The 25,129-nt window shown below is 37.5% G+C and overlaps 2 protein-coding genes across 2 annotated transcripts; both read left to right on the top strand.

Annotated features, from left to right (window-relative positions):
- The first annotated feature begins 1,489 nt into the window (after positions 1-1,489).
- Positions 1,490-15,934, top strand: LOC102717841. The gene is made up of 5 exons (XM_015833344.1): positions 1,490-1,834; positions 1,904-1,975; positions 2,181-2,280; positions 12,269-15,339; positions 15,551-15,934. The coding sequence occupies exons 3-5, from the start codon at positions 2,269-2,271 to the stop codon at positions 15,552-15,554; spliced, it is 3,087 nt and encodes a 1,028-aa protein (XP_015688830.1). The 5' UTR covers positions 1,490-1,834; positions 1,904-1,975; positions 2,181-2,268; the 3' UTR covers positions 15,555-15,934.
- A 638-nt stretch (positions 15,935-16,572) lies between these two features.
- On the top strand, positions 16,573-25,083 carry LOC102705398. Its single transcript, XM_006645883.2, has 14 exons — positions 16,573-16,741; positions 18,017-18,164; positions 18,272-18,529; positions 19,313-19,487; positions 19,644-19,705; positions 19,781-19,944; positions 20,069-20,166; positions 21,024-21,082; positions 21,169-21,303; positions 21,378-21,631; positions 22,146-22,305; positions 23,067-23,145; positions 23,231-23,281; positions 24,583-25,083. The coding sequence occupies exons 1-14, from the start codon at positions 16,668-16,670 to the stop codon at positions 24,798-24,800; spliced, it is 1,935 nt and encodes a 644-aa protein (XP_006645946.1). The 5' UTR covers positions 16,573-16,667; the 3' UTR covers positions 24,801-25,083.
- Positions 25,084-25,129: the final 46 nt, after the last annotated feature.

Raw genomic sequence — 25,129 nt, 5'->3', positions numbered from 1 at the left:
CTCCATCTGAATTATGTTACTCACTCTGGATGTTTTTTGCTCTTTGAATCGGTCAATCTGCCCTAGTTTAGGATATTTGGAGACTTAGTATAGTGGCCTGTCCTTATCTTTAAGGCTGTTATTTTAGATCATTACTAGATATTTTGGACTTACAGTTCTAATTCTCTTACATATCCTACAAGGGGTTTCTAAAACTACTGTTCTAATGTTTCAAATTCAGTCAGATGCATGCTCTTAGAAAATTCCTTTAGTAGATAATGAAACTAGGATTCACTATCCACCAGTATAAAAGTCTATTATTTGCATATCTGTTGCTTACGAAGTTAACACTCTTAACAGGTATTTACTTTTAATTTATAGGCTATGCCTACGGAATGATCTTATGACACTTGCAATGAGGATCTCTTTGCTTATGCTTATAAACGCTTATGCTTATGTTTATAAGCCAAAATTTTGTTTGGCATCTTTTCATCGTAGTTTATTTTTCAGCCTTTGTTTTTTGTTCTCTAAGAACATGTATATAAAAAAATTAACAATTATTTTCCATTTGCAAATAGACTGTTTTGAAAAGAAAAGGTGAAATTATGAAGGCCTATGTTCTCTTGTTTGCTCATTCTACTCAGTTATGTGGACCAAATATCAGGATTATTCTGTTCCCAGTTTTGTCGGATACCAAATTTATTGAGTTTTCATGCATGCAACAGCGATTATATTGTCAGCTGTAAATTCTGGGGACAATGGCAGAATTTTCTACGCCCGATTGTCAATCATGCTGGAATGTTTTTGTTTCTTTTACTTTCAAATGACACGTCTAAAAGATAATTTCCTTTTGGTGCATGGATCGTCACCATTTTTGCAGCTCTTGGTAGTTGGTACGTAATCATAATGTATGCCATGAACTGACTGACCTCGCATTTGATGCATCCTGGCACTTATTTATTAGACTGCAGGACAAACATATTAATTTCCAAAGGAAAAAAAGTCCATTTTACTCCAAACTAATTGATTGGACCACTTAACCTCATAAATTATTTCTTGGCTTATTTTACACCCTAAACTATTGAAAATAGTTCACTTTACTACTTCGTAACATTTCTCTTTGTTGTTATTGTTAATACAAGTTGTATTTTAAGCTGAACTTTTTTTTAACTTTTTTAAAGCCATAGATGATGATACCGTTATCAAAGTTTATTTTTTTTTATTTTTTCATGACTATTTGCTTGAGCTTTAAATATTGATGTTTAAATCAATCTAAGGTGCTTCCAACCTATTCTAAAAGATTGGTTATCAGAAAAAGAAAAAGAGCAGGATTTGATATTTTTTTGCCGTGTCAACTTATTATTACTTCTCTAAATCGCCAGATAGTTAACTGTCTAGTACACGGATGTTGCTAAAGGTTCGTGGACCAAAGAGTTCATTGATTTGTGAAAATTGCTCCATGCTTGCATTATAAGCTGTTGCTTTTTCTCATGCACAAAGGCCACGTACATCACCCAGTCTTCTGCAATGCACTGCGCTGCTTCTTCATTACGATTCAATTAGTCTTTTGTCCCAGGAACTGGTAAAGAAATATGTCATAATCCAACTGGCAATACTTTATCTTTACTGTACTATGTCCTTGTGACTCCACAGACACGCAAAGAATATGACCAAGCAACATGACCAAGCAAAGGGCTAAAGCCAGCATAGGGGCATCACTAAGGCATCCAGAGGCAAAAGATATCAGTTTCATTTGCAGTCCTGTTTGTTGGTTTCTATACATTGTTAGTTCATTGTTCTCCATCTTCTGCCATCCAGGAAACTCTGCCTGCTTTCTGTGCTGCTATTTGCAGAGGTACGACAAACATTTGATTTATTTTGATCTTCAGTGTCAGAGAACTAATGTCTGGGTTATGCTGCCCAGGGGTTTTACTGAACTTCTTGGCATGGGTTAGTCTCGCTGCTCAGGTGTTGTCTGGTTTTCTGTAGAGACAAGGTACGATGCGCTGTGTCTTAACTCTCATTATTATATTCTAGTTGTGCAACTAGAATAGTTGTTTCCTTATAATTCTTTTTTTTTACGATGCTTCAATCTGGTTTCCCATGAATTTTCTTCGATCTGCATCTTTCAATTGGAAATATTTTTGAATATAATGTTGCGTCAGTGTCAAACAAATATTAATATATTATGATGTCACCAGGAACTCGAATCTTCGCGTGGAATATATCATGGGCTAAGCTTTCTTCGTATACATTGGCAATGCTTTGTGATCTCTGAAAATATACAACATGATTACTGCGGTACTATTCTCTATGTTAATAGTTCCTTTCGACAAGAAAAAAAGTACTAAGGTGGTGTGGTGTTTAGTAGCCAAAATTTTTGGTAAAAACATCATATCGAACGTTTGACCGGATGTTGGAAGGGGTTTTTGGGCACAAATAAAAAAACAAATTTCATGGCTAGCTTAGAAACCACTAGACGAATCTGTTGAGCCTAATTAATCCATCATTAGCACATGTTAGTTACTGTAGCACTTATGGCTAATTATGGACTAATTAGGCTCAAAAGATTCGTCTCAAGATTTCTTTCATAATTGTGCAATTAGTTTTTTTCATCTATGTTTAATATTTTATTTAGGTGTCTAAAAATTCGATGTAATGTTTTTGAAAAAAAAATTTAGGAACTAAACAAGGCGTAAGATTTAGGGAAACTACCTGTGGTTGGCAAGTTTTTGGACATTCAAAGATTGCAGTTTTCGGGACGTGGGTTCCAAAGCTATCACAAAAATTTAGAGCCTATTTTTTCGCTTATAGTATATTTATAAGCTAAATTTTAAATTTGAAACTTAAATTTAAAGATGACTTTGAGATTTTTCATCATAGTTTATTTTTCAGCATTTTTTTTAGTCTTTTAGATCGATAAGAATACATGTATAAAAGTTTCTCACAAGTTATTTTTGAAACGTTAATAAACCGTTTCGATTATACTTAATATATGCCAAAAGATAAGGCCATTATTCTTTAAAGAGAGTGTTGTATATTATAACAAGCGGGCTAAATAGACATTCATGTTTATACATATTTTGTTGTGTCACTAGTAAAACTTGTAATATCTTATTCTCCTGATAACAGATAATCTCAAAAACTTTGCAAGTCGTTTACTGGTAAATTCACACATTTTCACTGATATCCATAATAGGGAAAGTTTAGGTATACAAAATTTTTTTCATTCAAACATATTACTGACGATGATGTCGCAACCTGTTGCTGAATATTGGTTGAAGTTCGTAGTCAATGGATCTGAATATATCATTTATCGCGGTGCTGTCATGCAGATCCTCGTGTCAGTGAAACGTCATCTCCAAACTAATTTTAGACTGTACACATTGAATATTAATTACTCTTTGACAAATATTATATAACTTTTTTAGTCCAGTTAAATTCTTTAACGAACTAAGCAACATGTCTTTTCGCTTCTAAGCCAAAATTTAAATTCAGCCTTAAGTTGATTTTGGGTATTTTCACCGAAGTTTATTTTTCAGGCTTAGCTTTTAAATCACTAAGAATATATATATAAAAGTTTTATTCTCAAATTATTTTTTATTTGAAAATATTCCGTTTGGGTTTTTCTATAAAAAAGTCAAACAATCAGCCCCTAAGATTTGAGTAAGTATTGCCACACAACACGTGTACAACCTTTTTCATACATTTTTTTAGAAAAGGGTGTTTTTATCGGGCCTCTATATCCAACCGGATATATGCAGCTATTTTTTATTTTTCTTTAATTTGAGAGCTTAGCCCAAGTAGGAGACTTAGTCCCTTAAATACCCAATCTGAAATTTATGCTCCTATAAAGATTTAAACCCAGAATATTGGATGCTATTTAGGTCACTGTAACCACAGGCTACGTGCCCTTTCACCTTTGTCATACATAATAGATATACTATTAAGCACGCATATGGAACACATGTTGCTAAAAAAAGAGAGACCAAGTTCTGAAAAACTGTCAGGGCTATAATCAATAGGATTCAAATAAAATTGTGAACATATTAAATTGCACTTGGGAACCCCTTTCATTCCTCGATTTCACTTTAAACCGCTTTAAACCTAAATTTGCACTTTGAACCTGGTAAATTTACCTTATTGCAGTTTTGACCACCCTAAACAATTATTTCAATACACATCAATGACATTAATTATACACATCGGATTCAGTACAACAACAAACTTAAGTTTGTATATTTGCCAGATAGAAGGCTAGATATTTCTATAAAATATAGTTGGGTGGTCCAATTGAAAAAATGGTATTACCCCCGTTCAAAGAACAAAATTGATGGTAGTTCCACAGCTACCTTATGATGTAAGTATTTCACTTATTGTTCTATATGGCAATATGCGAGACGTGCTCACTAGAGAATAGGACAAGTTGCATCCAAAATTCTGAGCCTTGATAGTCTCTTCTCAAGCAATATGCTCAAAATACCACGACAAGAACAATTCAGAGCATAATAACTTGTCCAATTCACAACGTTTAACATCATTATCCAAACATCTATACTTGCTAGTAATGGTCTAGTATAACCGAACAAAGATCAAATATATATATATATATATATATATATATATATATATATATATATATATAACCACTTATTAGTATTGCTTGAGTTAGGCATTGACACCATGCGCCTGAATCACAACCATGCGCTTGAATTGAGACCATAAAGGCCGTCTATTTCATAGCCAATGCACGAAATTACACAATGTCCAAGGCAACAGAGGCACCACTAAGATCAAGGTTTACATGATTGGTAGCAGCCATCTCTAACTTTGTATACATCATCTACTCATTGATTTTTAGAAGGTAGCATATACAACACATTGCCTCTAGTACGCATCCTCCAATCCACCATAATAATTTCACTTTATTTGCTTGCTATTAACTCATTGGTATATTTATTTCATCTCTCTTGGAGTTTGGGTAGAGGCTGACAAAGGTGACTCATCCTCCCTTTCTTCTCCTCACCTCCAACTATCATTTGAGCTTACATGATATCATGCCTGTAAGTGCTTAAGAAGCCTAGGGCAAGTTCTATAGTAGAGGTGATCGTTACCTCTAATTCAATACAGGTATAGCTACTCCCTTCACGTCTACGATGAAAAACACTTTTATAACTGTTTTAGCTCCTATCCAACAGAAAGTATAGACACTGTTAAATGTCATATGAATGATACAACTATATGTATAAAGTTTGTACTTTGTGTTGAAAGAGAGCAGAAATAATGTATGGAGGTGTTTTTGCACCTTAGACGTAAACGGAGTAGCTACAACTGGTTTAAAGGCCAGTCAAAGGGTTAACCCCGTGGATCAACCCTTTATGAGCTTCCCCTCATGTCTATCTAAACTCACCCCTCGTCTCACGGGAATTGTGCAGTAACACGACGACAAAAATACAGTAACACGATGACTAATTTGCAGTAACAACGTCGAAACATACCTATGAGGGATCTATTTTTTAAAATATTTTTTTCAAATAATATGGTACAAAAATTCTTAAAAAATAATATATAAGATAAGAGATAAAAGTTGTTTAATGTTCGAAATCTTAAGAAATATCTATAAGGCTGCGTTCTTTAGGTAGAGGGGTAAGTTAACTCATCCGACACGAAAAACGTAGCAATAGATTAGTACATGATTAATTAATTATTAATTATTAAAAAAATATAAAATAGACTAATATGATTTTTTTAAAACAACTTTCATATAGATTTTTTTGTAAAAAATACACCATTTAGCAGTTTGGGAAGCGTGCGCGCGGAAAACGAGAGGGATAAGATAACTTATCCTGACTAGCGAATGCGTCTTAAGTGCAATAAGGATGCGTCTTCTATGTAGTAATAACGCTATGTTGCTATAAAATATGTGTATTGTTACTGCACAATAGCAGTAACATCATGATAGAAGTGCAGTAATATGTGTGTTGCACAATTACGGTAACGTCGTGATAGAAATACATTAACTTCACTATAGAAGTATAGTAATGTCATGACTGTATATTGTTGCTATAGTACAATCAATGCATACGAGAGAGCTAAAATATTATATTTCCAATCTTTAGAGAGCAACTCGTGTGTTTTATATTATTTTTCAACCGTTTTCATCATATTGGTTAAAAAATATGATTTAAAAAACTAGATCTGTCATGACTATATTTTGACATTGTTACTGTATTTTATAAGGCATGTTACTGTATTTTTGCCTTCGTGTTACTACACCTTTTAGATATACGAGAGTTGACAAAAGTGAGGCGTGGAGGAAGGTCAAAGGATGGGTTTGACCGACGGGAGAGAGTTTTGACCAGGCTAGAAAAGGGGTTTTAGGCCTTTGGAAGGAGGTGAGAGAGGAGAGGGTTTGGGCCTTATGAGGGAGTGGGGCATAGAATAGCTTATTCTAAGAGAGTGCACATATTAGTTTTGCTATATATATATACACACACTAATGCACTATCTCTAATACAGTAGCCCCAATATACTATAATATTTGTTTTATTCATTTGTAACCAATTAACTATCCTCTTTATTTATAATTTGTTGGAGTTATCGTAGAGGTTGCCTCTTGCGTGAGAAGTGGCTCAACCCCTCCTCATTTCTTTCCTCCACCTTACCATCTAATCCCACGTAGCATCTTATGGCTTGTGTCAAAGTGTTTATACTACTAGCTATTATAGTACTTGCTCCAAGGAAATAAATTGTAGTACAATACTACTCAGTTATGAACAAGAATAAAGAAATGATGCATCTCATACCCGGGAAAGGTGTGCCTCATAAGAACTATGAGTTTTTAGTCATAACAACCATAAGCTGCTCCTTGTATGCTTCTCACCCCTGCTCAAGTGGCAAGAGCAAGGATGCAATCTTGTTGCTTTGTGGCATCAAGACGCAGCTTTTCGCCTTCCCTAGATCAAGGAAAAAGAGAGAGAATAGGTGCAATTGGTCTTTACCTTTACTGCTAGGGAGAACCTAGAGTGCTGAGGTGGATCTGAAGGGGAGCAGGATGGCAGTTAGTCCTTTTGAAGATTGCAGATGTTATCATGAGTAAAGTAGGTTGAGGCAGAGTTGTAGTGTTCTAGGGTACGGGGATAGGAGGCTAGGAGGGGCAGCTCAACGGGCCATTCGAAATGGCGTTGAGGGAGGATTCTTGTCAAGGCCAAGACGTAATTGGGAGGAGCTCGATGGATGAATGGAAGGTGAGGTGTAGGTGAACTTTGACTGCGGAGTTAAAGCGAATAGGAATTAAAAGATGTGGACTTAGGCCTTGTTTCGTTCCCAAAATTTTTTTCTAAAAACATCACATCGAATTTTTGGACACTTAAATAAAACATTAAACATAGATGAACCAAAAAAACTAATTGCACGGTTATGGCAGAAATCTTGAGACGAATCTTTTGAGCTTAATTAGCTCATGATTAGCCATAAGTGCTACAGTAACCAACATGTGCTAATGACAGATTAATTATGCTCAAAAGATTCGTCTCGTGGTTTCTAGGCTAGCCGTGAAAGTCGTTTTTTCATTCCTGTCCAAAAGCCCCAACCGACATCCGGTCAAACATTTGACGTAACACTTCTTCCAAAAATTTTCTCAATCTAAGCACCACCTTAGTGACAGGGCACTGGAATTTTTAACATGGCGAATTGTCTATTCTTAGACAACCAAGTGATTTTATAAAATATCGAATGAAATTCAAGAACCAAAATTTGCATTTGGGTGCTTATTTTGAGCGAGCCAAGAATAAAAATTGTGAGATTTTCATCGAAAACCACTAAATCTATTTAAAAACTAATAGGAGTAATACTGGAAAAACTGCATATTTTTGTTGAAAACTGATTAGTTTCATGAAATATAAAAAACAAAATAAACGTGTGGGAATTTTGGAAAAAGGAAGAGAAATTTTTGGCCACATATAATTGACAATTATACATAGAACAACTAAACGAAGCACAGCATGTTGTTTAGACTACAGAGTGTGTTTCATATTCGACAATCATATCAGATATCCTACCATAACTTACCATTCCCACCCCTAAGGCTTTATTCAGCAACTAGGGATTGATTCACACAAGGAAGTCCATCAAAGCGGGGATAGGATTGATCCCTGCACCCTCACCCCCACCCCCCAATGTGTTTCCATCCTATGCATGTTCGGCTAAACACAAATCAGCGGCAATCAAGTTAATGATGATGTAAAGGCTGTAAGGCCATTGAAAATTTGTTTGAAACCATAAAAAATGAAATATTTTTTTTAGAAATAACAAAGCGGACAAATGAAATGGCACTAGGAATTTAAGGAACATTATGAACATATGGCCCAAAAATCCAAAACAACGATCCTCAATAGAGTGTACAAGTCTCACACCAATGGTATCACCTTGTTCATAAAAGTACGACTCAAGGTTACAATCACATATCTTTACTATTTTTAAAAGGGGAAGATGCGTCCTAGAAAGAATGTTATCAACCAGATAAGCACACTTGCGCACATGAAAAAAAATAAACCACCAATCCCCAAATCACCCAGACTTCCCTCAAGCTTGCACGCACGACTGCTCCAATGCAATCGCCTACTGCCGCTACATCGCTGGCCCCTCTTCCTCGTGTTTTTGCTCGCCTTCTCCCTCTCCGTCTTCTCGCCATGGCCTCGGTGCCACAGCCTCACCGCCTGGAGCTTTGGGATGATCCCAGCCATGCCATGGTTGCCGACGGTGTCCGTGCTATCAAAAATCCCAGACAAACGATTACGGCAATGGTTTGGGAGAATCAGTACTTTACTAGACTAACTTCAGCTGAAAGATGAATAAAGAGGGATGCCGGCATGCGGCTGGGTGTAGGAGCTCCGGCGATCGTCGACCGTGACGGGCCGCTGCTTACAGTGCATGGTGTTGGAGCGTTAGGTAAGATTGACCAGAATGAGGTGACAGAGAGAGAGAGAGAGAGAGAGAGAGAGAAGGAGCAAACCAACTCTAATGGTTCACAACCATCCTCCTCTGCAAACTGCCAGCAACTCTAGTCCATCTGATCGAGCTATATATAGGTTTGTTGCTGAGCTCCTCAGTTTGATGGCCCATCAAAGTTATTTGCTGTTATATCACACGGGTTCAAATAGGTAAAGTACAATGCAAACGCTAAGTTGTTCCAATCTCTGTACTTAAGCTTAACAAGCCTTTTTTTTCATACTTTTCCCGGCGGTTTGGAGAAAGCAGCAATCAGTAGCAAATAAACATCCTTATCTTCAAATCTAACTCATAAAAAAATAGGTTGCCATCGACTTATGTATGCAAATATTATAGCACTTTCCACCCTCCTTTCATTGGCCTCTGTGAGTCCCTATGGACATGGCTGAATTGTCGGTGTCCTGCACTTGCAAATATCAATCTGAATATCTGATGATCAAAAGTTTTCATAGTCTTTTATCGTCCTCGTTCATTCTCTTCTTGTTATATTTGTCTGCTTCCCATTGACGACATGGAGATACATAAATCTTCTGAGGTAATTCAAAAATTCAGAATAGTTAAGGTGTCTGGAGGGTGTATGATCTTTAGTCTTGTTGGCCTTTACCGTGAGTGTGCCGCACCTTAGTACACACTAAAAAAACGAGGGAGGTTAGCGATAAATATGTTAAATTTCTATTAAAAACACACTCACATATACATAGTATTCATGAGCAATTGGATTTGAATCTTAATAGGTAGAATCATACATACCACACCATCCATCCTTCCCTTTATCTCATTGAATTCTAATATAGTCTTTAAAAAAAGAGATGCTATATTGTATGTCATCGATGAAGCATAAATTCTGCAATATGCCATTGACAAAGTTCAATTTTATGATATACTATCAAACAACTAATTTTCTTCCGTATATACCATTGGCGTTAGTCCACCATTAGTCAAACTCCACCAAGGAGGAGAAAATGTCCATTTTGCCTCTAGGATACCATGTGAACTCATGGAATTTATTGGTCATGACAGGCCTTTTTTCTCATGGATAAAAAATAAAATTGTTTTTGTCATCCGAGATTATTTTATCATAGGGGTAATATGGTCATTCCGTGCTTAACGGTGTTTCACCGACGGTTGACTAATGGCGATAGAGTATAAGAAAGAAAACAAAAATTATATTATTGAGCCTGCACGTTGTCGATGGTGTAGAACGGATTCTCTCTTAAAAACAGACTCAAACACACTCAATCCATACGCAAAATTATATTAAGGCACAGTTTTCAATTTAGCTTATAGGCTTTCGTAACAACATTCTAGATAAAAGTTTCTTTAAACAGTAAGAAAATCAATTTTCAAGTTCATAATTAATCAATTATGCAGTAATGACATATCATGTGGCGCGTGCATCTAATAAGCTCACCATATAAGCATGATCCAACATAGGCTTACAGAGCTTACGACCATTTTGAATATAAACCTAGATATGCCATACTGTGCCGCGTAAAAAACCAGAGGACGTGATGAATGTGCTCAAAAACCCTCGTAAACTTTGTCATTTCGTTGCTGCTCTCACATATATCCTATTACTGGAGATATTAATGGCCCCGTTACCCGTTTACTAGGGGATTTTTAACTTTTTGTCAATCTTATGGATTTTCATAACAGATTTGCTACAACCGGCTAAAAATTCTCCATTTAGGGATTAGGGGTAGATTTAATTGGTTCTCCACGAGATATTAAATGGGGAAAACATGTCCCCTCGGATCCCACAGGGACCAGTATGGTCTTCCATCCTCTATCCCTATTCCCTGTGGAGACCCAATTAATAGAATATATATGAGTTTTAAGTTTACTTTGTTTTCATGCCTTGTAATTATATTCATTGTTATGTTTAAATAATAATTTTTTACTTCTGTCATGTGACTACTGAATATATGTTAATTTATTGATATAAAATATAGATTATATATATATATATATATATATTATTTGAGATGTATACTATGTTGTTTAAGCGGGTACGGGAAATCCACATGGATTAATTCCCCATGGGGGCGGGTATAAGGAAATTTTTCCCCGTTCCAATTAGCAAGGACGGAGAAAATTCTAGCTCGCAGGGACGGGTATAGGTATGTAAAACATGAAGGGAAATTCCCGGTTAACACCTCTACCTATTGCAATAAAACTATTTCTGAAAACACACCAGGTATTTTATACTTTTGTATAATAAATTCCTCAATTGCATAATATCATTAACGGATTTTTCTCATATATCATGACAGGATGGTCGCGCTAATACGCGACTTTCGTACACTAGCAAATTTGAAATCAGCACAACATGTACACATTGGTGTCTCCCATTTGTGGCCACGCATGCTACCGCCTATATATAGTTCATTAACCTAGAGGCAGGGAGAGCACACACTACATAGGCCAAGTTCATCCACCCCCATAAGATAACTAAACTCATTCATTTTCCGTGCGCACGCTTTTCGAACTGCTAAACGGTGTATTTTTTATAAAAAATTAGTATAGGAAAGTTATTTTAAAAAATCATATTAATCTATTTTTTAATAATTAATAATTAACTAAATATATATTAATCTATTACTACGTACCGAACGCGACGTAGGAGTTGGCCCCATAAGGGCATTCTGCAACTGTGAGACGACGGCCAAGGCTAGGCTCCAACGTGGACATCTAAATTTGCTAACGCTTTTTTATGAGTTTGTGTAAATTTAACACAAAATAAATATACTAAAAAATATATATGCAATTGTGCATTTAATGAACATGTTGGCGTATTTTTTAGCTGAACTTAAATAAATGTCTTGTAGTAAAGGGGTGATTGTTTAGCCTTTTTTTCAAGCCAAATAATATATTTATAAACAAAAAATAATTTATGAATAAAAATTTTATATACGTGTTCTTAGTAATGTAAAAGCCAGAAAAATCAACTTTAAATTTAAGGTTTAAAAATTTAATAGTTGGCTTATAATCATAAACAGAATCCAAAAGATGAGATGTATAATTGTGAAAACCATATCCCGTAACGCAAAGTTAGAAGGGCTCAGAAGCTGACATGTGGCCCATAGACGTGTAGGCCCACGTATCAGCGACATCGTTCATCTGTCGTTACGTGAAAGGGACTGCAACCATGATCGTGGCATGTGTCTTAAGTGGGTTGAATTGGGTGGGCCTTGAGTTGTTTGTGGTCATGCAGCAAGTAATTAATCAATTCAATTTAACAAGCGGCATGCACTGAACCGTGTTAATGAATTTGCTGCAGACATTCTATGCCGATAGCGTTACTGGGGCTGCGGAGATGATACTTGAGGAATATCTGAGGAACACCGATAGACCGTATAATCAGGGTGGGCAAAACATTTACTTGGACGGCTGGGAAGGGGTCGGCGCGTCCGCAGTCCTTGCGGCCGTAGCGGAGTCAGCCAGAGCCAGGCGCAAGAAATCTACGTATGACATAGTGATCCACGTGGATTGCTCCCAGTGGGAAAGCAGGAGAGCGCTGCAGAAGAAGATCGCCGAGGAGCTCAAGCTCGGTGGTTCCGCAATGGCCCTGTTTGGCTGGCAGGATGAGGACGATGATTTCAGCGGCATAGCCAAGAGCTCCCGAGCGGAGTTAGCTGACGCTGCAGAGCTCATCTTTAAGGCACTGAAGGACCGTAGCTTTTTGCTGATTTTTCACAACGGAAGTGACGAAGAGGTTGATTTTCTTGAACTTGGTGTTCCTGTGCTTGAGCGGAGAAACTCGGTATTGTGGACGTTCCGGGGGAGGTTTCGGCTTGATCCTGCAATCAGAGACAGAGTGAAAAATGCTCATGTTTTTGTTCGTGTATGGCCTGAATCTTGGGCCTTCGCCGAATTACTATGTCAAGAGGAGGCTGCTCATGTTAGCAGTGGGATCAGCGCAGCTCTAATTACAGAATGTTGGCTGTACTTGTCCCTTCTGTATTATAACAACTACACCTTCATTTCCGATGATCAGGATGTCCATGCCTGTAACTACTGGGTGTGCGATGGGATAATAGCAGGAGATAGTGCACGGGAGATTGGTGACAGACTTTATCAAGGGATGCAACTGAAATATCTTCCTGCAAAACGGAACCATTACATGACGTTCAATGAGTATCTTGATAGCAAAGCAACAAGGCATCGTCGATGGGTTTCAGTAATGCCCAAGAATTCAGATGAGGTGGAAAATATACAAACCATACCATTGGAAGCAACATCCTATTTTTTGATGTTCCAAAGATCTGATCCTCCGAAGGTATTGCCAAACCACTTGTTCAGCCAAGACAACAATCTTCGTGTGCTAAGACTTTCTTGGTGTACATTCATTTTTTCATCCCCTCCTTTTACCTGCTGTAAGCATCTCAAATTTATTCTAATAGACAGCTGCAGAGACAAAGATGTCAGTTTAACTAGTGATGGATATTATGAGAAGAAAGGAAATAAATGGGCTTTTCTACAAAATTTATGGGTTTTGGACATACGTAATACAAACTGGGACTGGATCTTATCCTCATCAAAGATGGTGCTGATGGTTGAACTCAGGGAGCTTTATCTCAAGGCCACGGGAACAAGATTGCACGATCAGATATTGCTTGATATGAGTTGTCACTCTAATCTTCGAATGTTCAGAGTGATTGATTCATCTACTTACCTGAAGGTGGCAGTACATGATTCACTCCAGCATATCAAGAATCTAGAGCTCCTTGACTTATCAGGCAACACCACCCTGCATGTTCTGCCAAATTTATCAGGGGCAAGTAAACTGAAGGTGCTCATTCTTGATGGTTGTATTGGCTTGGAAGTAGTGGAACCTAGCACTCTTCCCATATCGTTGGAGTCATTCAGTTTTGATGGATTTGGACCAGCCTCCAGGTGGAAGCACTCTCTACGGATGCCAGACAATGAGACCCGGCCAAATTCAGACAACAATCAAGGGCATCCTAGTGCAATCTCCAAGATATCACTAGAGGGATGTGAGCAACTGAAGAATGTATTCTTACGTGGACTGCCAAACCTCGAAGAGCTGAACCTGTCGGAGACAGGAATTGAAGCACTTGACCTAGAAGCTATGCTGGTCAAACGGCTTGAAAGGCTCTTCCTACTGGGCTGTGAGAAGCTTGTCAGGGTGAAATGGCGTGATGCAAGAGACCCTCCACTAAAGTTGCTCTGCATAGACACCAGAGGAAAAGCAGAGAGATCCATGGATGGTTGCTGTCAGAGATCTCATTTGCACTCCCAACAAGATGATGCAGCCCATCCGTCTGTACATGTCGTAGCTACAGATGCTAGGTTGCTTCGTGGCTTCAATACTAGAAATTCTAGCACTGTGTTTGGCAGTGAAGTTTCATCCCAGCATCTCCATTTGCATCTCTCTGCTACTGTCAACGAATCACCAGTTCTTCCAAGAGGTAAGGAGGAGGAAGCCAGTTGTAGAGATGGATTGGTTCATGCATTCCCCTACCTTGACGTCATTGACAAGGCTCTTAACAAGGATGGTGAAGATGGCTGCTCAGTGCCATCTTGCAATCATCTTGTGCCTCAGGATCTCCATGTAGAAATTGGCAAAGGAGGAAGCAATTTGGGACTCGAACAGGATCTCGATGGTATATGTTCCTTAATCTATAATACTCAATCATTGCATATTCATGACAACTCCTCCATCAGAATTGGTAACCTTGGAGACAAAACTGATGATCAATTCAGAAATCTCAGATGGTGTCATGTCACAAGGTGTCTCAAGATGCACACGGTCTTCCTCTCTAATGGTTGTACACTGGACTCCTTTATGAGCCTGGAGACGCTCTGGGTATCTCACCTGCTAGCAGCCCAGTACATCTGGGGTAGAGATTTATGTTTTGACGAAGGGGACAGAGCTGCTGCCTTTTCCCGGTTACGGTGCATACACCTGCACTCGTGCCCCAGGCTAAGAATCGTCCTCCCCTGGTCCTTCCCCACCATGGATAGCTTGGAAACCATCCACATCACGTATTGCAGTGAGCTCAGGCAGATTTTCCCAAAGGAACAAGGTGACTGGGGACGAGATCGTGTTGCTAGGACTGAGAGAATAGAATTCCCAAGGCTGAGGCGCATCCATCTCCACGAGCTCCCCATGCTGCAGGACGTGTGTGAAACACCCATGTCAGCGCCCGTGTTGGAGACCATCGAGCTCCGAGGCTGCTGGAGTCTCAAACGGCTGCCAGTGCAAGCCATCCATGCGGTGGTGGACTGCGAGAAGGAACTGTGGGACAAGCTGGACCTCGATCATCGCTTCACCCGGCGGCACCCGCGCTACAGCAAGAACAAGTTGCCCCGGGGATCGCTCCTCAGGTTTTGTGCTGTTTCTTTCCATGCATTTATCATGATTAATTAATACTACTATGGATTGCTACTTATTAGTGTGACCATACTACTCCTAGCTATCTCCTCTCCTAAATCTGGAATATTAATTAGTGAATAATTAATAATTAGTGGAATATACATAGTACTAGTCTTGGTGTCTTAACTTTTCGTACTGCATTTGTACTACTCGGTAATTCAGGTGATTTTCCTCCAATGTTGAAGCCTGCCTGCCTAGTGTTGCTGAGGCGAAGTGGTCAGTCTCCATGTTTGCAACAAGAGATGTGTTTGCTGTCGTTAACTACGTACTCTTCCGTCGTCGTATTTGTTTGTGTGGCCTGCGAGTTTCTCGTCAGACAAAAATAAAACGCTGGACACGTACGGGTACTGTGTGCAGCTTGCTTGCACATCCTTGTGTGCACGACCAGTTTGTCAGCTTTGTGATTTGGTTTGTTGGTTTGAATATGGTGTGTAATTTCAAATAAAACGTATGGTCATCAGCCTGCGTGCATTGGAATGACCTGGTTTTGTGTGTGATTTGGCTAAAGAACATAAGCTTTGTACTGCCGTGATTGATCTGATTGAATGGAACTCCTATCAGTCATTATGCGTGTGGTTTATTATATATATATATATATACACTATCATATCATCCCTGCATTGAATTTTATTAAAAAATATCATTAACATATTATTAAAGTAGAGTTAATAAAATTGGTTTGATATATATGTTTCAATTATTTTCTTCTTTTAGAAAAATAGAAAAGAGTTCGTGGTTGGATAGGTCGCCACCGTCCATCACCACTACTCATTTTTATAAAAGTATAGATATATGCTTCTTAACAAATTTGTTCATTCTTAATTTAACATGGAAAATATTTCATTCGTACCCTAACATCATAAATATCGGTGACTTTTGTTAAGGAGCAAATAATAAACTAATACTCCCTGTATCCCAATATAACTGTATTCATAGATTTTCGTGTTTAACTTTTAACTATTCGTTTTATTTAAAATAATTAAAAAATAAAAAATAGTCACATATAAAAGTATTATTTATATTTTATTATCTAATAATAATAAAATATTAGTTATATGTTTTTTAAATAAGGCGAATAATAAAATGTTAAACATCGAGAGCACAAAAATATACTGAGGGGAGGCATTAAGTACGAAGCCAAAGCCGATTACCAACCCTCTCGGGCTCAGCCGAAAAAAGGAATAAAAAAAAGCCGCACCGCCGCAACGTCGTCGGCACATCAGCTCTCACTCACGACAGGAAACGCAGAGCTTCACTCATCGCCTCCGGTCGGTCGCCCATGGGAGCTCCTCCTCTGCCGTCGTGGCGCCGCCTCCTCTGCTCCGCGCTCCTCGCCGCGTCCCTCCTCCCTTGGTCAGCGCCGCTCTCCACTTTGACCCCTCCTCCTCCTTCCCTCTCCGACTACAAGGATAGATAGGATGGGGACGCCTTTTCTGTTTGGAGTGGGGTGGATTGAGCACGTTAGTTTCACCTGCCTCAGCACTCCGTTCGCATCGATTAATTCGATTTGGGATTTCTCGCGTCTGCTCATGCGGAAGATTGAGCTGTTGTAAGAGTATGCCGCTTCTTTTTCGAGGAATATGGATTTATTTGGTAGACGCATTTGTTTCACATAAATACGGGTGAATATGGTATGCCGGACTTTTTTTTCATTGGAACCCATACGCTCCAAGTGGTGTAAAGAAAACCACGAAATACACATTTCCAGAACTTAAAATCTGATTCGATCTAACACTATAATTCTTTTCCTTTTTTTAACAAGATATGCAAAAGGATTTACCTAGTAGTAGTAGTTTATAAAATATTTACAGTGTGAAAGTATGCACTGGGAAACTTAATTTCTGAATCAACAACAGAAATGCCATGATTTGTTTATTGAATTCTCCCTTGATTACTTATGGAAGCAATGAAAATTGGATGTCTGGATATACTTAATTCTTTTTCCATCTATTCAGTCTCTATTCTCTAAATAAATACATAGGCCCTGTTCTTTACACAAGTGACCTAGATTCTCTCGTTTTTCGTGTGCACGCTTTCTAAACAGTGTGTTATTTTTAAAAAAAATTATATATAAAAGTAGATTTAAAAACATATCAATCTATTTTTCAAGTTTTATAGATGATAATTAATTGATCATATTAACATCTGTTGCTACGTTTTACGTGTCGGTTAACTAACCAACTAGAGAACACGGCCATAGTCAGGCTGTATTATTAAATACAACGGGTTGGCTGCATGTATGATTTATCAATGTCTTTTTTTTTTCTGGGACATGTATTTTGTACCCACTGCTCAATTGTCCTAGGTGATTACTAGTTTGGTTAGATTATCAAACATTACTCTTTGATTAGTTATAAGAAGTTAATTTCTGACACTGCTTGCAGAACAATCATTAATTCGGTGGACTTTGTCTTGTCACTATCTTCAAACATATTACTCTGTTGTTCACTTTCCATTTCTGTTCATGATAAAAGTATAATTGCACCTACACATATAAAATGTGCAATATGTGCTCTGACAAGTAAACAACTCCAGCTTGAGTCTTCCTGTCCCATCCTTCGACAACGGAGCTAATTTTTGAAGCAAAAGGAGGAATGTCTTATGTTTACTCATGCTTTTACATTTCAGGGGCACTTCTGAGGCTAATGAAAAATTTTCTGAGTTTTCACCAAGAGGCTGGAATTCCTATGATTCCTTTTCATGGATAGTTGATGAAAATACATACATGCAAAATGCAGAGATCTTGGCAGAAAAATTGCTCCCTCATGGATACGAGGTAACCGTTAAAGTTGCTGATCTGTTTCTTATTTGATAGCAGAATGAACATGAAACATATAATTTTTATCAGGTCCAGTTTAATTATTTTATCATATTGATGGGTAGTATGCAGTTATTGATTACCTCTGGTATCGAAACTATGTGGATGGGGCATATACAGATTCTTATGGATTTGATAACATTGATGAGTGGGGTCGGCCATTTCCTGATCTTCAAAGATTTCCATCATCTATAAATGATAAAGGGTTCAGTCAACTTGCGAACAAGGTGCATGGAATGGGCTTGAAATTCGGGATCCATATAATGAAAGGCATAAGTGTACAGGCTGTGAATGGAAACACACCCATCCTGGACATTAAAACGGTAATGTTTTCCTTCTTTCAAATGCAGTTCAATGAAAATTACAGTTGTTTTGGAGTTATGTTCTCATTAACATGTTTACACTCAGAATGGTTATGCTTTTGTTCTGTTTTTTGAGACTACCTAATTTTTTTAATGTGTAATGTATGTACAGCAGCCAATTTGTAAACTCCAACACAATTTTAAGATCAAACTGTAAAATACCATAACATGTGGGTTCTGGTAGTTTCTGGTATAACCATTTTGGATTTCAAGACAAACCTTTCATCATTGTAGGACATCATTAATTTTCTCCATTATGCAATGGGTGTAAACAATGCTATGCTATTATTTATCCATGTTAACATTATGATGTCTAAAGTATATAAATTGGCCAATGTTTATCCTCCAATGCCTTTTTAGACCATACTGTTGTGTGTTCTGGTAGTTTTTGGGATAATCATTTTGTATTTCAATCATTCAGTGTTCTGTTTTAGCATTCCAAAAGATTATTTTATCATTAGAGGAAATTACTAATTTGCTCCATTATGCATTATGGGTGCAAACAATTCTATGCTAATTTGATGATTCAAATAATTTAGCTGTTTGTTTTCCCTGAAAATGGAACTTCTCTTCATTGCCAAAAAAAAAAACAGAGAGAGAAGAAAGAAAGAAACTTCTCTAAGATTCTTCAAATGAATTGTAAGAAAATGGAGTTGAAATACCACAGCAAGAAAAGGACTGCAAATGTATGTCATTGAACTTCAGTTTATTGTTCTAAGTGTGTGTTTTGTTGGCCCTTTTCAGGGAAAACCCTACATAGAGGACGCCCGACAATGGACAGCTCGTGATATAGGTCTTACAGATAGAACATGTGCATGGATGCCACATGGATTTATGAGTGTAAATATTGATATTGGAGCTGGAAAGGCCTTCTTAAGATCCCTTTATCGACAGTATGCTGATTGGGGTGTTGATTTTGGTATGCTTATTGTAGCATGATTCTTCAATTTAGTTATATGATTGTGAGGATAGTGAAGAAAGCTCTCATGTTAGGAAGTAGATGATCCTTTATATGTCAAACCAAAACTGAAATTTGCCGGATGGTTTCATTTGTACCATTCTGTTTTGTTCACAGTAAAGGTTGATTGTATCTTTGGTACGGATTATGACCGAAAAGAAATCATCACTATTTCAGAGGTAAGTAGCCCCATGCCCTGTCGCTGTCCTTTCAAATTACTTCACTGTTTGAATAAGCTAATTTCTACATTTCAGCTCCTGCAAGAGCTTGACCGCCCCATCATCCTGTCCATCTCACCAGGAACTGAAGTGACTCCGGCATTAGCCAAAAACATCAGTCAATATGTAAACATGTATAGGATAACAGGGGATGATTGGGACAACTGGAAAGATGTTAGTTCACATTTTGATGTGTCCAGGTAAATTGAGCTAATATCCTTTGTTTGCAGTTACTGACTGCATGACCTACATCCATTCCTTAGAACTTGATTAGTTTGTAGTAAATAAAACATGTCTTCTTACCCCGTTACATATTGTACACAGTTCCTTTGCTGCTGCAAATAAAATTGGGGCCACAGGATTACGAGGAAGATCTTGGCCAGATTTAGACATGCTCCCATTTGGCTGGCTTACAAATGCAGGTAATGATCTGTATTTTTTCTTTAATAAGTGCTTTTCTTGAGATGCCCTACTAGCTTTGGTCCTGTTCTTTTCTGATTCTGGATTTTTATTTTTCATATGCACACTCCCAAACTCCTGAAGGGTGTGTTTTGTACAAAAAATTTCTATATAAAATTATCTTGGAATACTTTTTAATAACAACTTTTCAACTTTGTAATAGTTAATTTATTTGTTTATACTCTCAAATATCTATCACACGAAACAGATAATCCATCAAACGATCAATTTCAGCTATCTCAAACTATCAATTTATTCATTTATGGAACCTGGGTGTGCACAATATTATCTTGCAGTAACATGCTGGGAGTCATCTAGTTTATCTTTATGCTTGTTCAATTTTCTTACTTTTATTCGTTTCATATAAATTGAGTGTTTTATGCCATTACTCTTTTTTTGTGAGGATTTATGCAGTTAGATTTTTCTCAACAGAATATAATTAATTTAAACTCAATACATAAATCATATCCCTAACTTCCTAACACTGTATCCCTAACTTCATAGCACTGTAACTGGAGGATGACATCTTCATTATAATTAAAGAAAATTATCATTAACCCGTTCTTAACATCATTTTATTCATATATCATCTCTTAATTGCTGTGACATGTGGGTTCTTTCGCCGCATGGTCCTTCTTTCTTCCCACATAAAGTTGATAGTTGGCGGTGTAATTTGACCATATCATGATTTTACTTCAAATGTTAGGGAAGTGGGGCATATTTATATGTATTACTAAGTATTGCTTTATAAAGGAAAGAACTTTAGATTCCTTGAAGCACATGTATTTATAACAGGAACAACATTTTTTCTCTAATATAGGTGTCAATCAGGGTCCACATAGGAAATGTGAACTTACATCTGATGAACAGAGAACACAGGTTTGCACTTGTGGAAATCGATATCTGATATTCAATATGCCATATACATTATACACTAAACCATTTGTGTTCATATGGCCTTGCAGATGGCACTTTGGTCAATGGCCAAGTCGCCTCTAATGTATGGAGGAGATTTGAGGCATCTTGATAATGACACGTTAAGCATGATAACAAATCCTGCATTACTGAAAATAAACCATTACAGCATAAATAACATGGAGGTACCTGCATTTTACACAGTCACTAAAATATTCTGTAGGGACAAATAAAACACTAAGCTTGTACAAAATTCCAGTTCCATCATGTGTACAGTGAAAGGATTTCCAAAGAAGATGAGCATTCTAGTCGTTTCAAGCCACAAGATGCTGTACACCTACCAAAGATTGATGGTGTAGCTCTTGGTCTCACTGCCTGCAGTGATGACAAAGCAAATGGATGGTATATGTTTTCACAACATGGTAAATCAGATCATATATGCAGGAACTATGGGATGCAGGATGACAAAAATATCTCATTTTGCCTGGGCAAAACGAAGCCTCTCCTAACATCGTAAGCACTGTCCAATCTATAAATTTGGAGCAACTTAACAATTTCGTGATAAGTGTGGGCACAAGTGTTCATGAAGCTAGGGATCCCAGACGCAACACCTCAGCCTTCAATCAATAGTTTTTTGAGATGGTGGAACCAAGCCACCAAACACCGACCAAAAGAAGTAAAAAAGGGGCTCAACTCCCTAGTAATCTTAGTAGCTTGGGAGATTTGGAAACACGACTGCGTTTTCAATAATGTTAGTCCAAGTGTTTCTTCGGTCTTGCAGGTAGTAGGGTTAGAGGGTAATCTCTGGTGTCAAGCAGGAGCATCTTGCCTTCAAAAGATGCTGAGTGGGGTGACAAACCTTGGCAGCTAGTGTGCCAGGGGCTGAGTGTCTTACAGTAGGAGAGTTTTGTGTCTCTCCATGTATCCGTTTTTTCCTTTATTTTCTTCCCCTTAATGAAATGAAACTCAATTATATTGCGTTTTCGAGAAAAAAAACAATTTTGGGATCATATTGTCTACATTTCAGGGATGATATAATCATACAAAATGAAGAATACCAGACAAAGTTTCACCTGGCAATTGTGGATAGTGAGGATGCTTGCCTAGATGCATCTGTCAGTCAACGGAGAAGATCCTCAGATATCAAGTTACCCATGTTTTCAAGGTGTAGGTGGCATGCTATGCAGGTAAATGACGAAAAAAAAAATCCTCATAGATAGTATTGGAATTACTGCTACCTGAGTAATTGGATATGAAAATCCCCACTGTGTATTCTGATTTTAAAATATTTGCATTAAACCGTCATGCCATGTGGGGGCATATGTATGTCTGTTGTCGCCATTCGACCACTGTCCCACGATTGGACGAGTACACTGAAGTTTAGGCTATGTTATCCGTAAGTTTGGTTATTTGGATCAGCACATGTTTGTTAATTAGTTTTGTGTGTTAGGCTAATTAGTCCTTGTATTTAGTCTTTTGTTATGGAGTTCGCCCCCAATAAATGTACTTGGTGACAGATAAATAATATAACCAACAGAAAACCCAGAACTTGTTTCTTTCTTGCTATCACGGCGACAGGGCGGCGATGTCCTGGTTGCCCTTGTCCTTCCGTTGGTCACAGATACTCGCTCTGGTCGACACCCCAAAATCTGTTGAGGCCCGTGACACCTTCATTAGCATTTCTTAATTTCCTATTCGATTCTAGGAAGCTCTTTATACAGCATCAGATTAACCTACCAAACAAAATAAATTTTCTGTTGTCAGGTCAAATTTGTAATTCTGTTCTATTTTTGATAAAATTTTCTAGGCTCCTATTTGCTAAACCTCTTTGTGCAACCTAAGTGGCACATTTCCGCTTCTGAGTTATACTGTAGCAAGTTTGTCAAAATGGTCATTTTTGCTAGTTGGGGATTGAACTAATGCCATCACTCACGAATAATTCCTTTAGATGTGGGAGCTGAATGAGAAAGGAAACCTTATTAGCAGTTATTCAAGATTATGTGCCACAGTGGAATCCAAGAATAAAGGTGATACAGGCTACAACATTTTATTTAGAAATTGTGGTGATTTTGTTTCAACATTATTACATAAGCAACTCATTTCTGTATGCAGTAGTAACTACTGGAGCAGTAGCACGTGCATGGATAGCAACTGGGAGCAAAGGTAACTGATATTTCATAAAATCCCATACTGAATATTGTTTTAACATGGATTATGAGGAATAAAAAACTAATAGTAAATTAGTAATAATAAACTTACCTGTTCCTGAAATTCTTTTAATTCTCATAACAAGGCCTGTTTAGACAATCTATTTTTAATCTATCATGTGGCCCAAAATCCTATTTTCATATTTGAATGTGGTCTGGTTCCATAATCCGTACTCTGTGAGAAGAGTTTACTGATGAGGAATTGTTGCAGTGAAACCCGTATTTTTGCCAGCAGCAGCTATGGCAGTCTATTGATATTGTTGTTCATACCCTTCAATCCATGCACTTAACTTGAGCCCATGTTGCTCCATTTTGATCAAGGAAATGTTTTATACAGAAAAAAAAAGTTTCCCTAATGAAGAACATGGCATTGGCCCACACATGCTAAGCAGCGACAAACAGATGAATAGGTCACTCTAGTTTTTTATTTGGTTAGCCCTCAGTTGCTCCAGTAATCTTTATTAGACAGTACGAATTTCCCCTTAGCTAACTAACCTTGACTTGCTTTCTGAGCTGTAATAAACACTTTGCATAGAGTAGTCAAGCAAGATCCGATTTCAGTAATTTTATTTATTCTATCATTAGTGTTACCTCTCATTCCTATCCACTTCTCATATATATATATAGGAAAATTAAATCCTACTACCATATGTAATTACTCCCTTCACGTCTAAAGATATTGATAGATACATACATATATATACACACACACATATATACATACATATACATATATACACACATATATATGTTTCTGGCAGCTTAAAGACAAAAGAGAACTCAAAACTAAGCATGAATCTGCAAACTGAGGACTTGACTTTGAAACATCAATTAATCTATTAAGTCCACAATTCTGGTTTAAGATTTACTCAATTCACTTAAAAGCATAATTCAATAAATTTTAGGGAAGAGGTAGAACAAAGTTTTATTATTATGGGATCAGAAAAAAACAATTGATCACACATGCGCTCAAGAAAACTGTATATTCTCTATATCTTCCTTCTTTTCCTGGAGCTGTTCCATCATTGATTGCATTGCTACTTTGTGAATTCACATTAATTCAGAATATTTGAGACTATGAAAGAAGAATGCAAGAAATTAGCACCTGTAGATACTTATAGACTATTTGTCATGTACATTTATTCCAGCTTCTCAGAGTTGGTGGGGTGGCATTTTTCATTCTTTTGGCAATATAATTTACGTTTATTGTTACTATTTTTATTATTATTGGCTAACGTCGTTTCCTCCATGACGTAGGAGAAATATATCTGGCGTTCTTCAACACAGACTCCATGAGCAGGAATATAACTGCGAGAATCTCAGACCTGAGAAAGGTTCTCGGTAAAAAGTTCATAAGAAAAGACACCTGCAGCTGCACTGAAGTTTGGAGCGGCAGGAATTTTAGTTTCGTGAAGGACGAGATTTCAGCGGTTGTCAATTCCCATGGTTCCATGGTGTTTGAAATCACATGTTGAGGTCTCCCACCCACAGACGTCACAGTAGCATAATTAACACAGTTTTATGCTGTTCATGGCTGGATGAAAGTATGTAGATCAAACATCCTTTGAATATGTGCTGAGGTTTTCCTGGAGCTTCCAATTGAAGGCCTTATCTGGGAGCCCATAATCACTGGCCCATCCACCTGCAGTGTGGGCTTCCAAACAAGGCAGAAATCAAGTTCTATTTCGGAGATCCTTGGCCGCGTTCGGGCATAGGGTAGGGGCATAACTTATGTTGTCACGGAACGGAAAACATGTACATGATTAATTAATTATTAATTATTAAAAAAATATAAAATAGATCA

Source organism: Oryza brachyantha, chromosome 1 (genome assembly GCF_000231095.2).
Source record: "Oryza brachyantha chromosome 1, ObraRS2, whole genome shotgun sequence".
Lineage (NCBI taxonomy): Eukaryota > Viridiplantae > Streptophyta > Magnoliopsida > Poales > Poaceae > Oryza > Oryza brachyantha.
The sequence above is the reverse complement of the archived record's forward strand: the minus strand, read 5'-3'. Positions and strand labels throughout refer to the sequence as shown.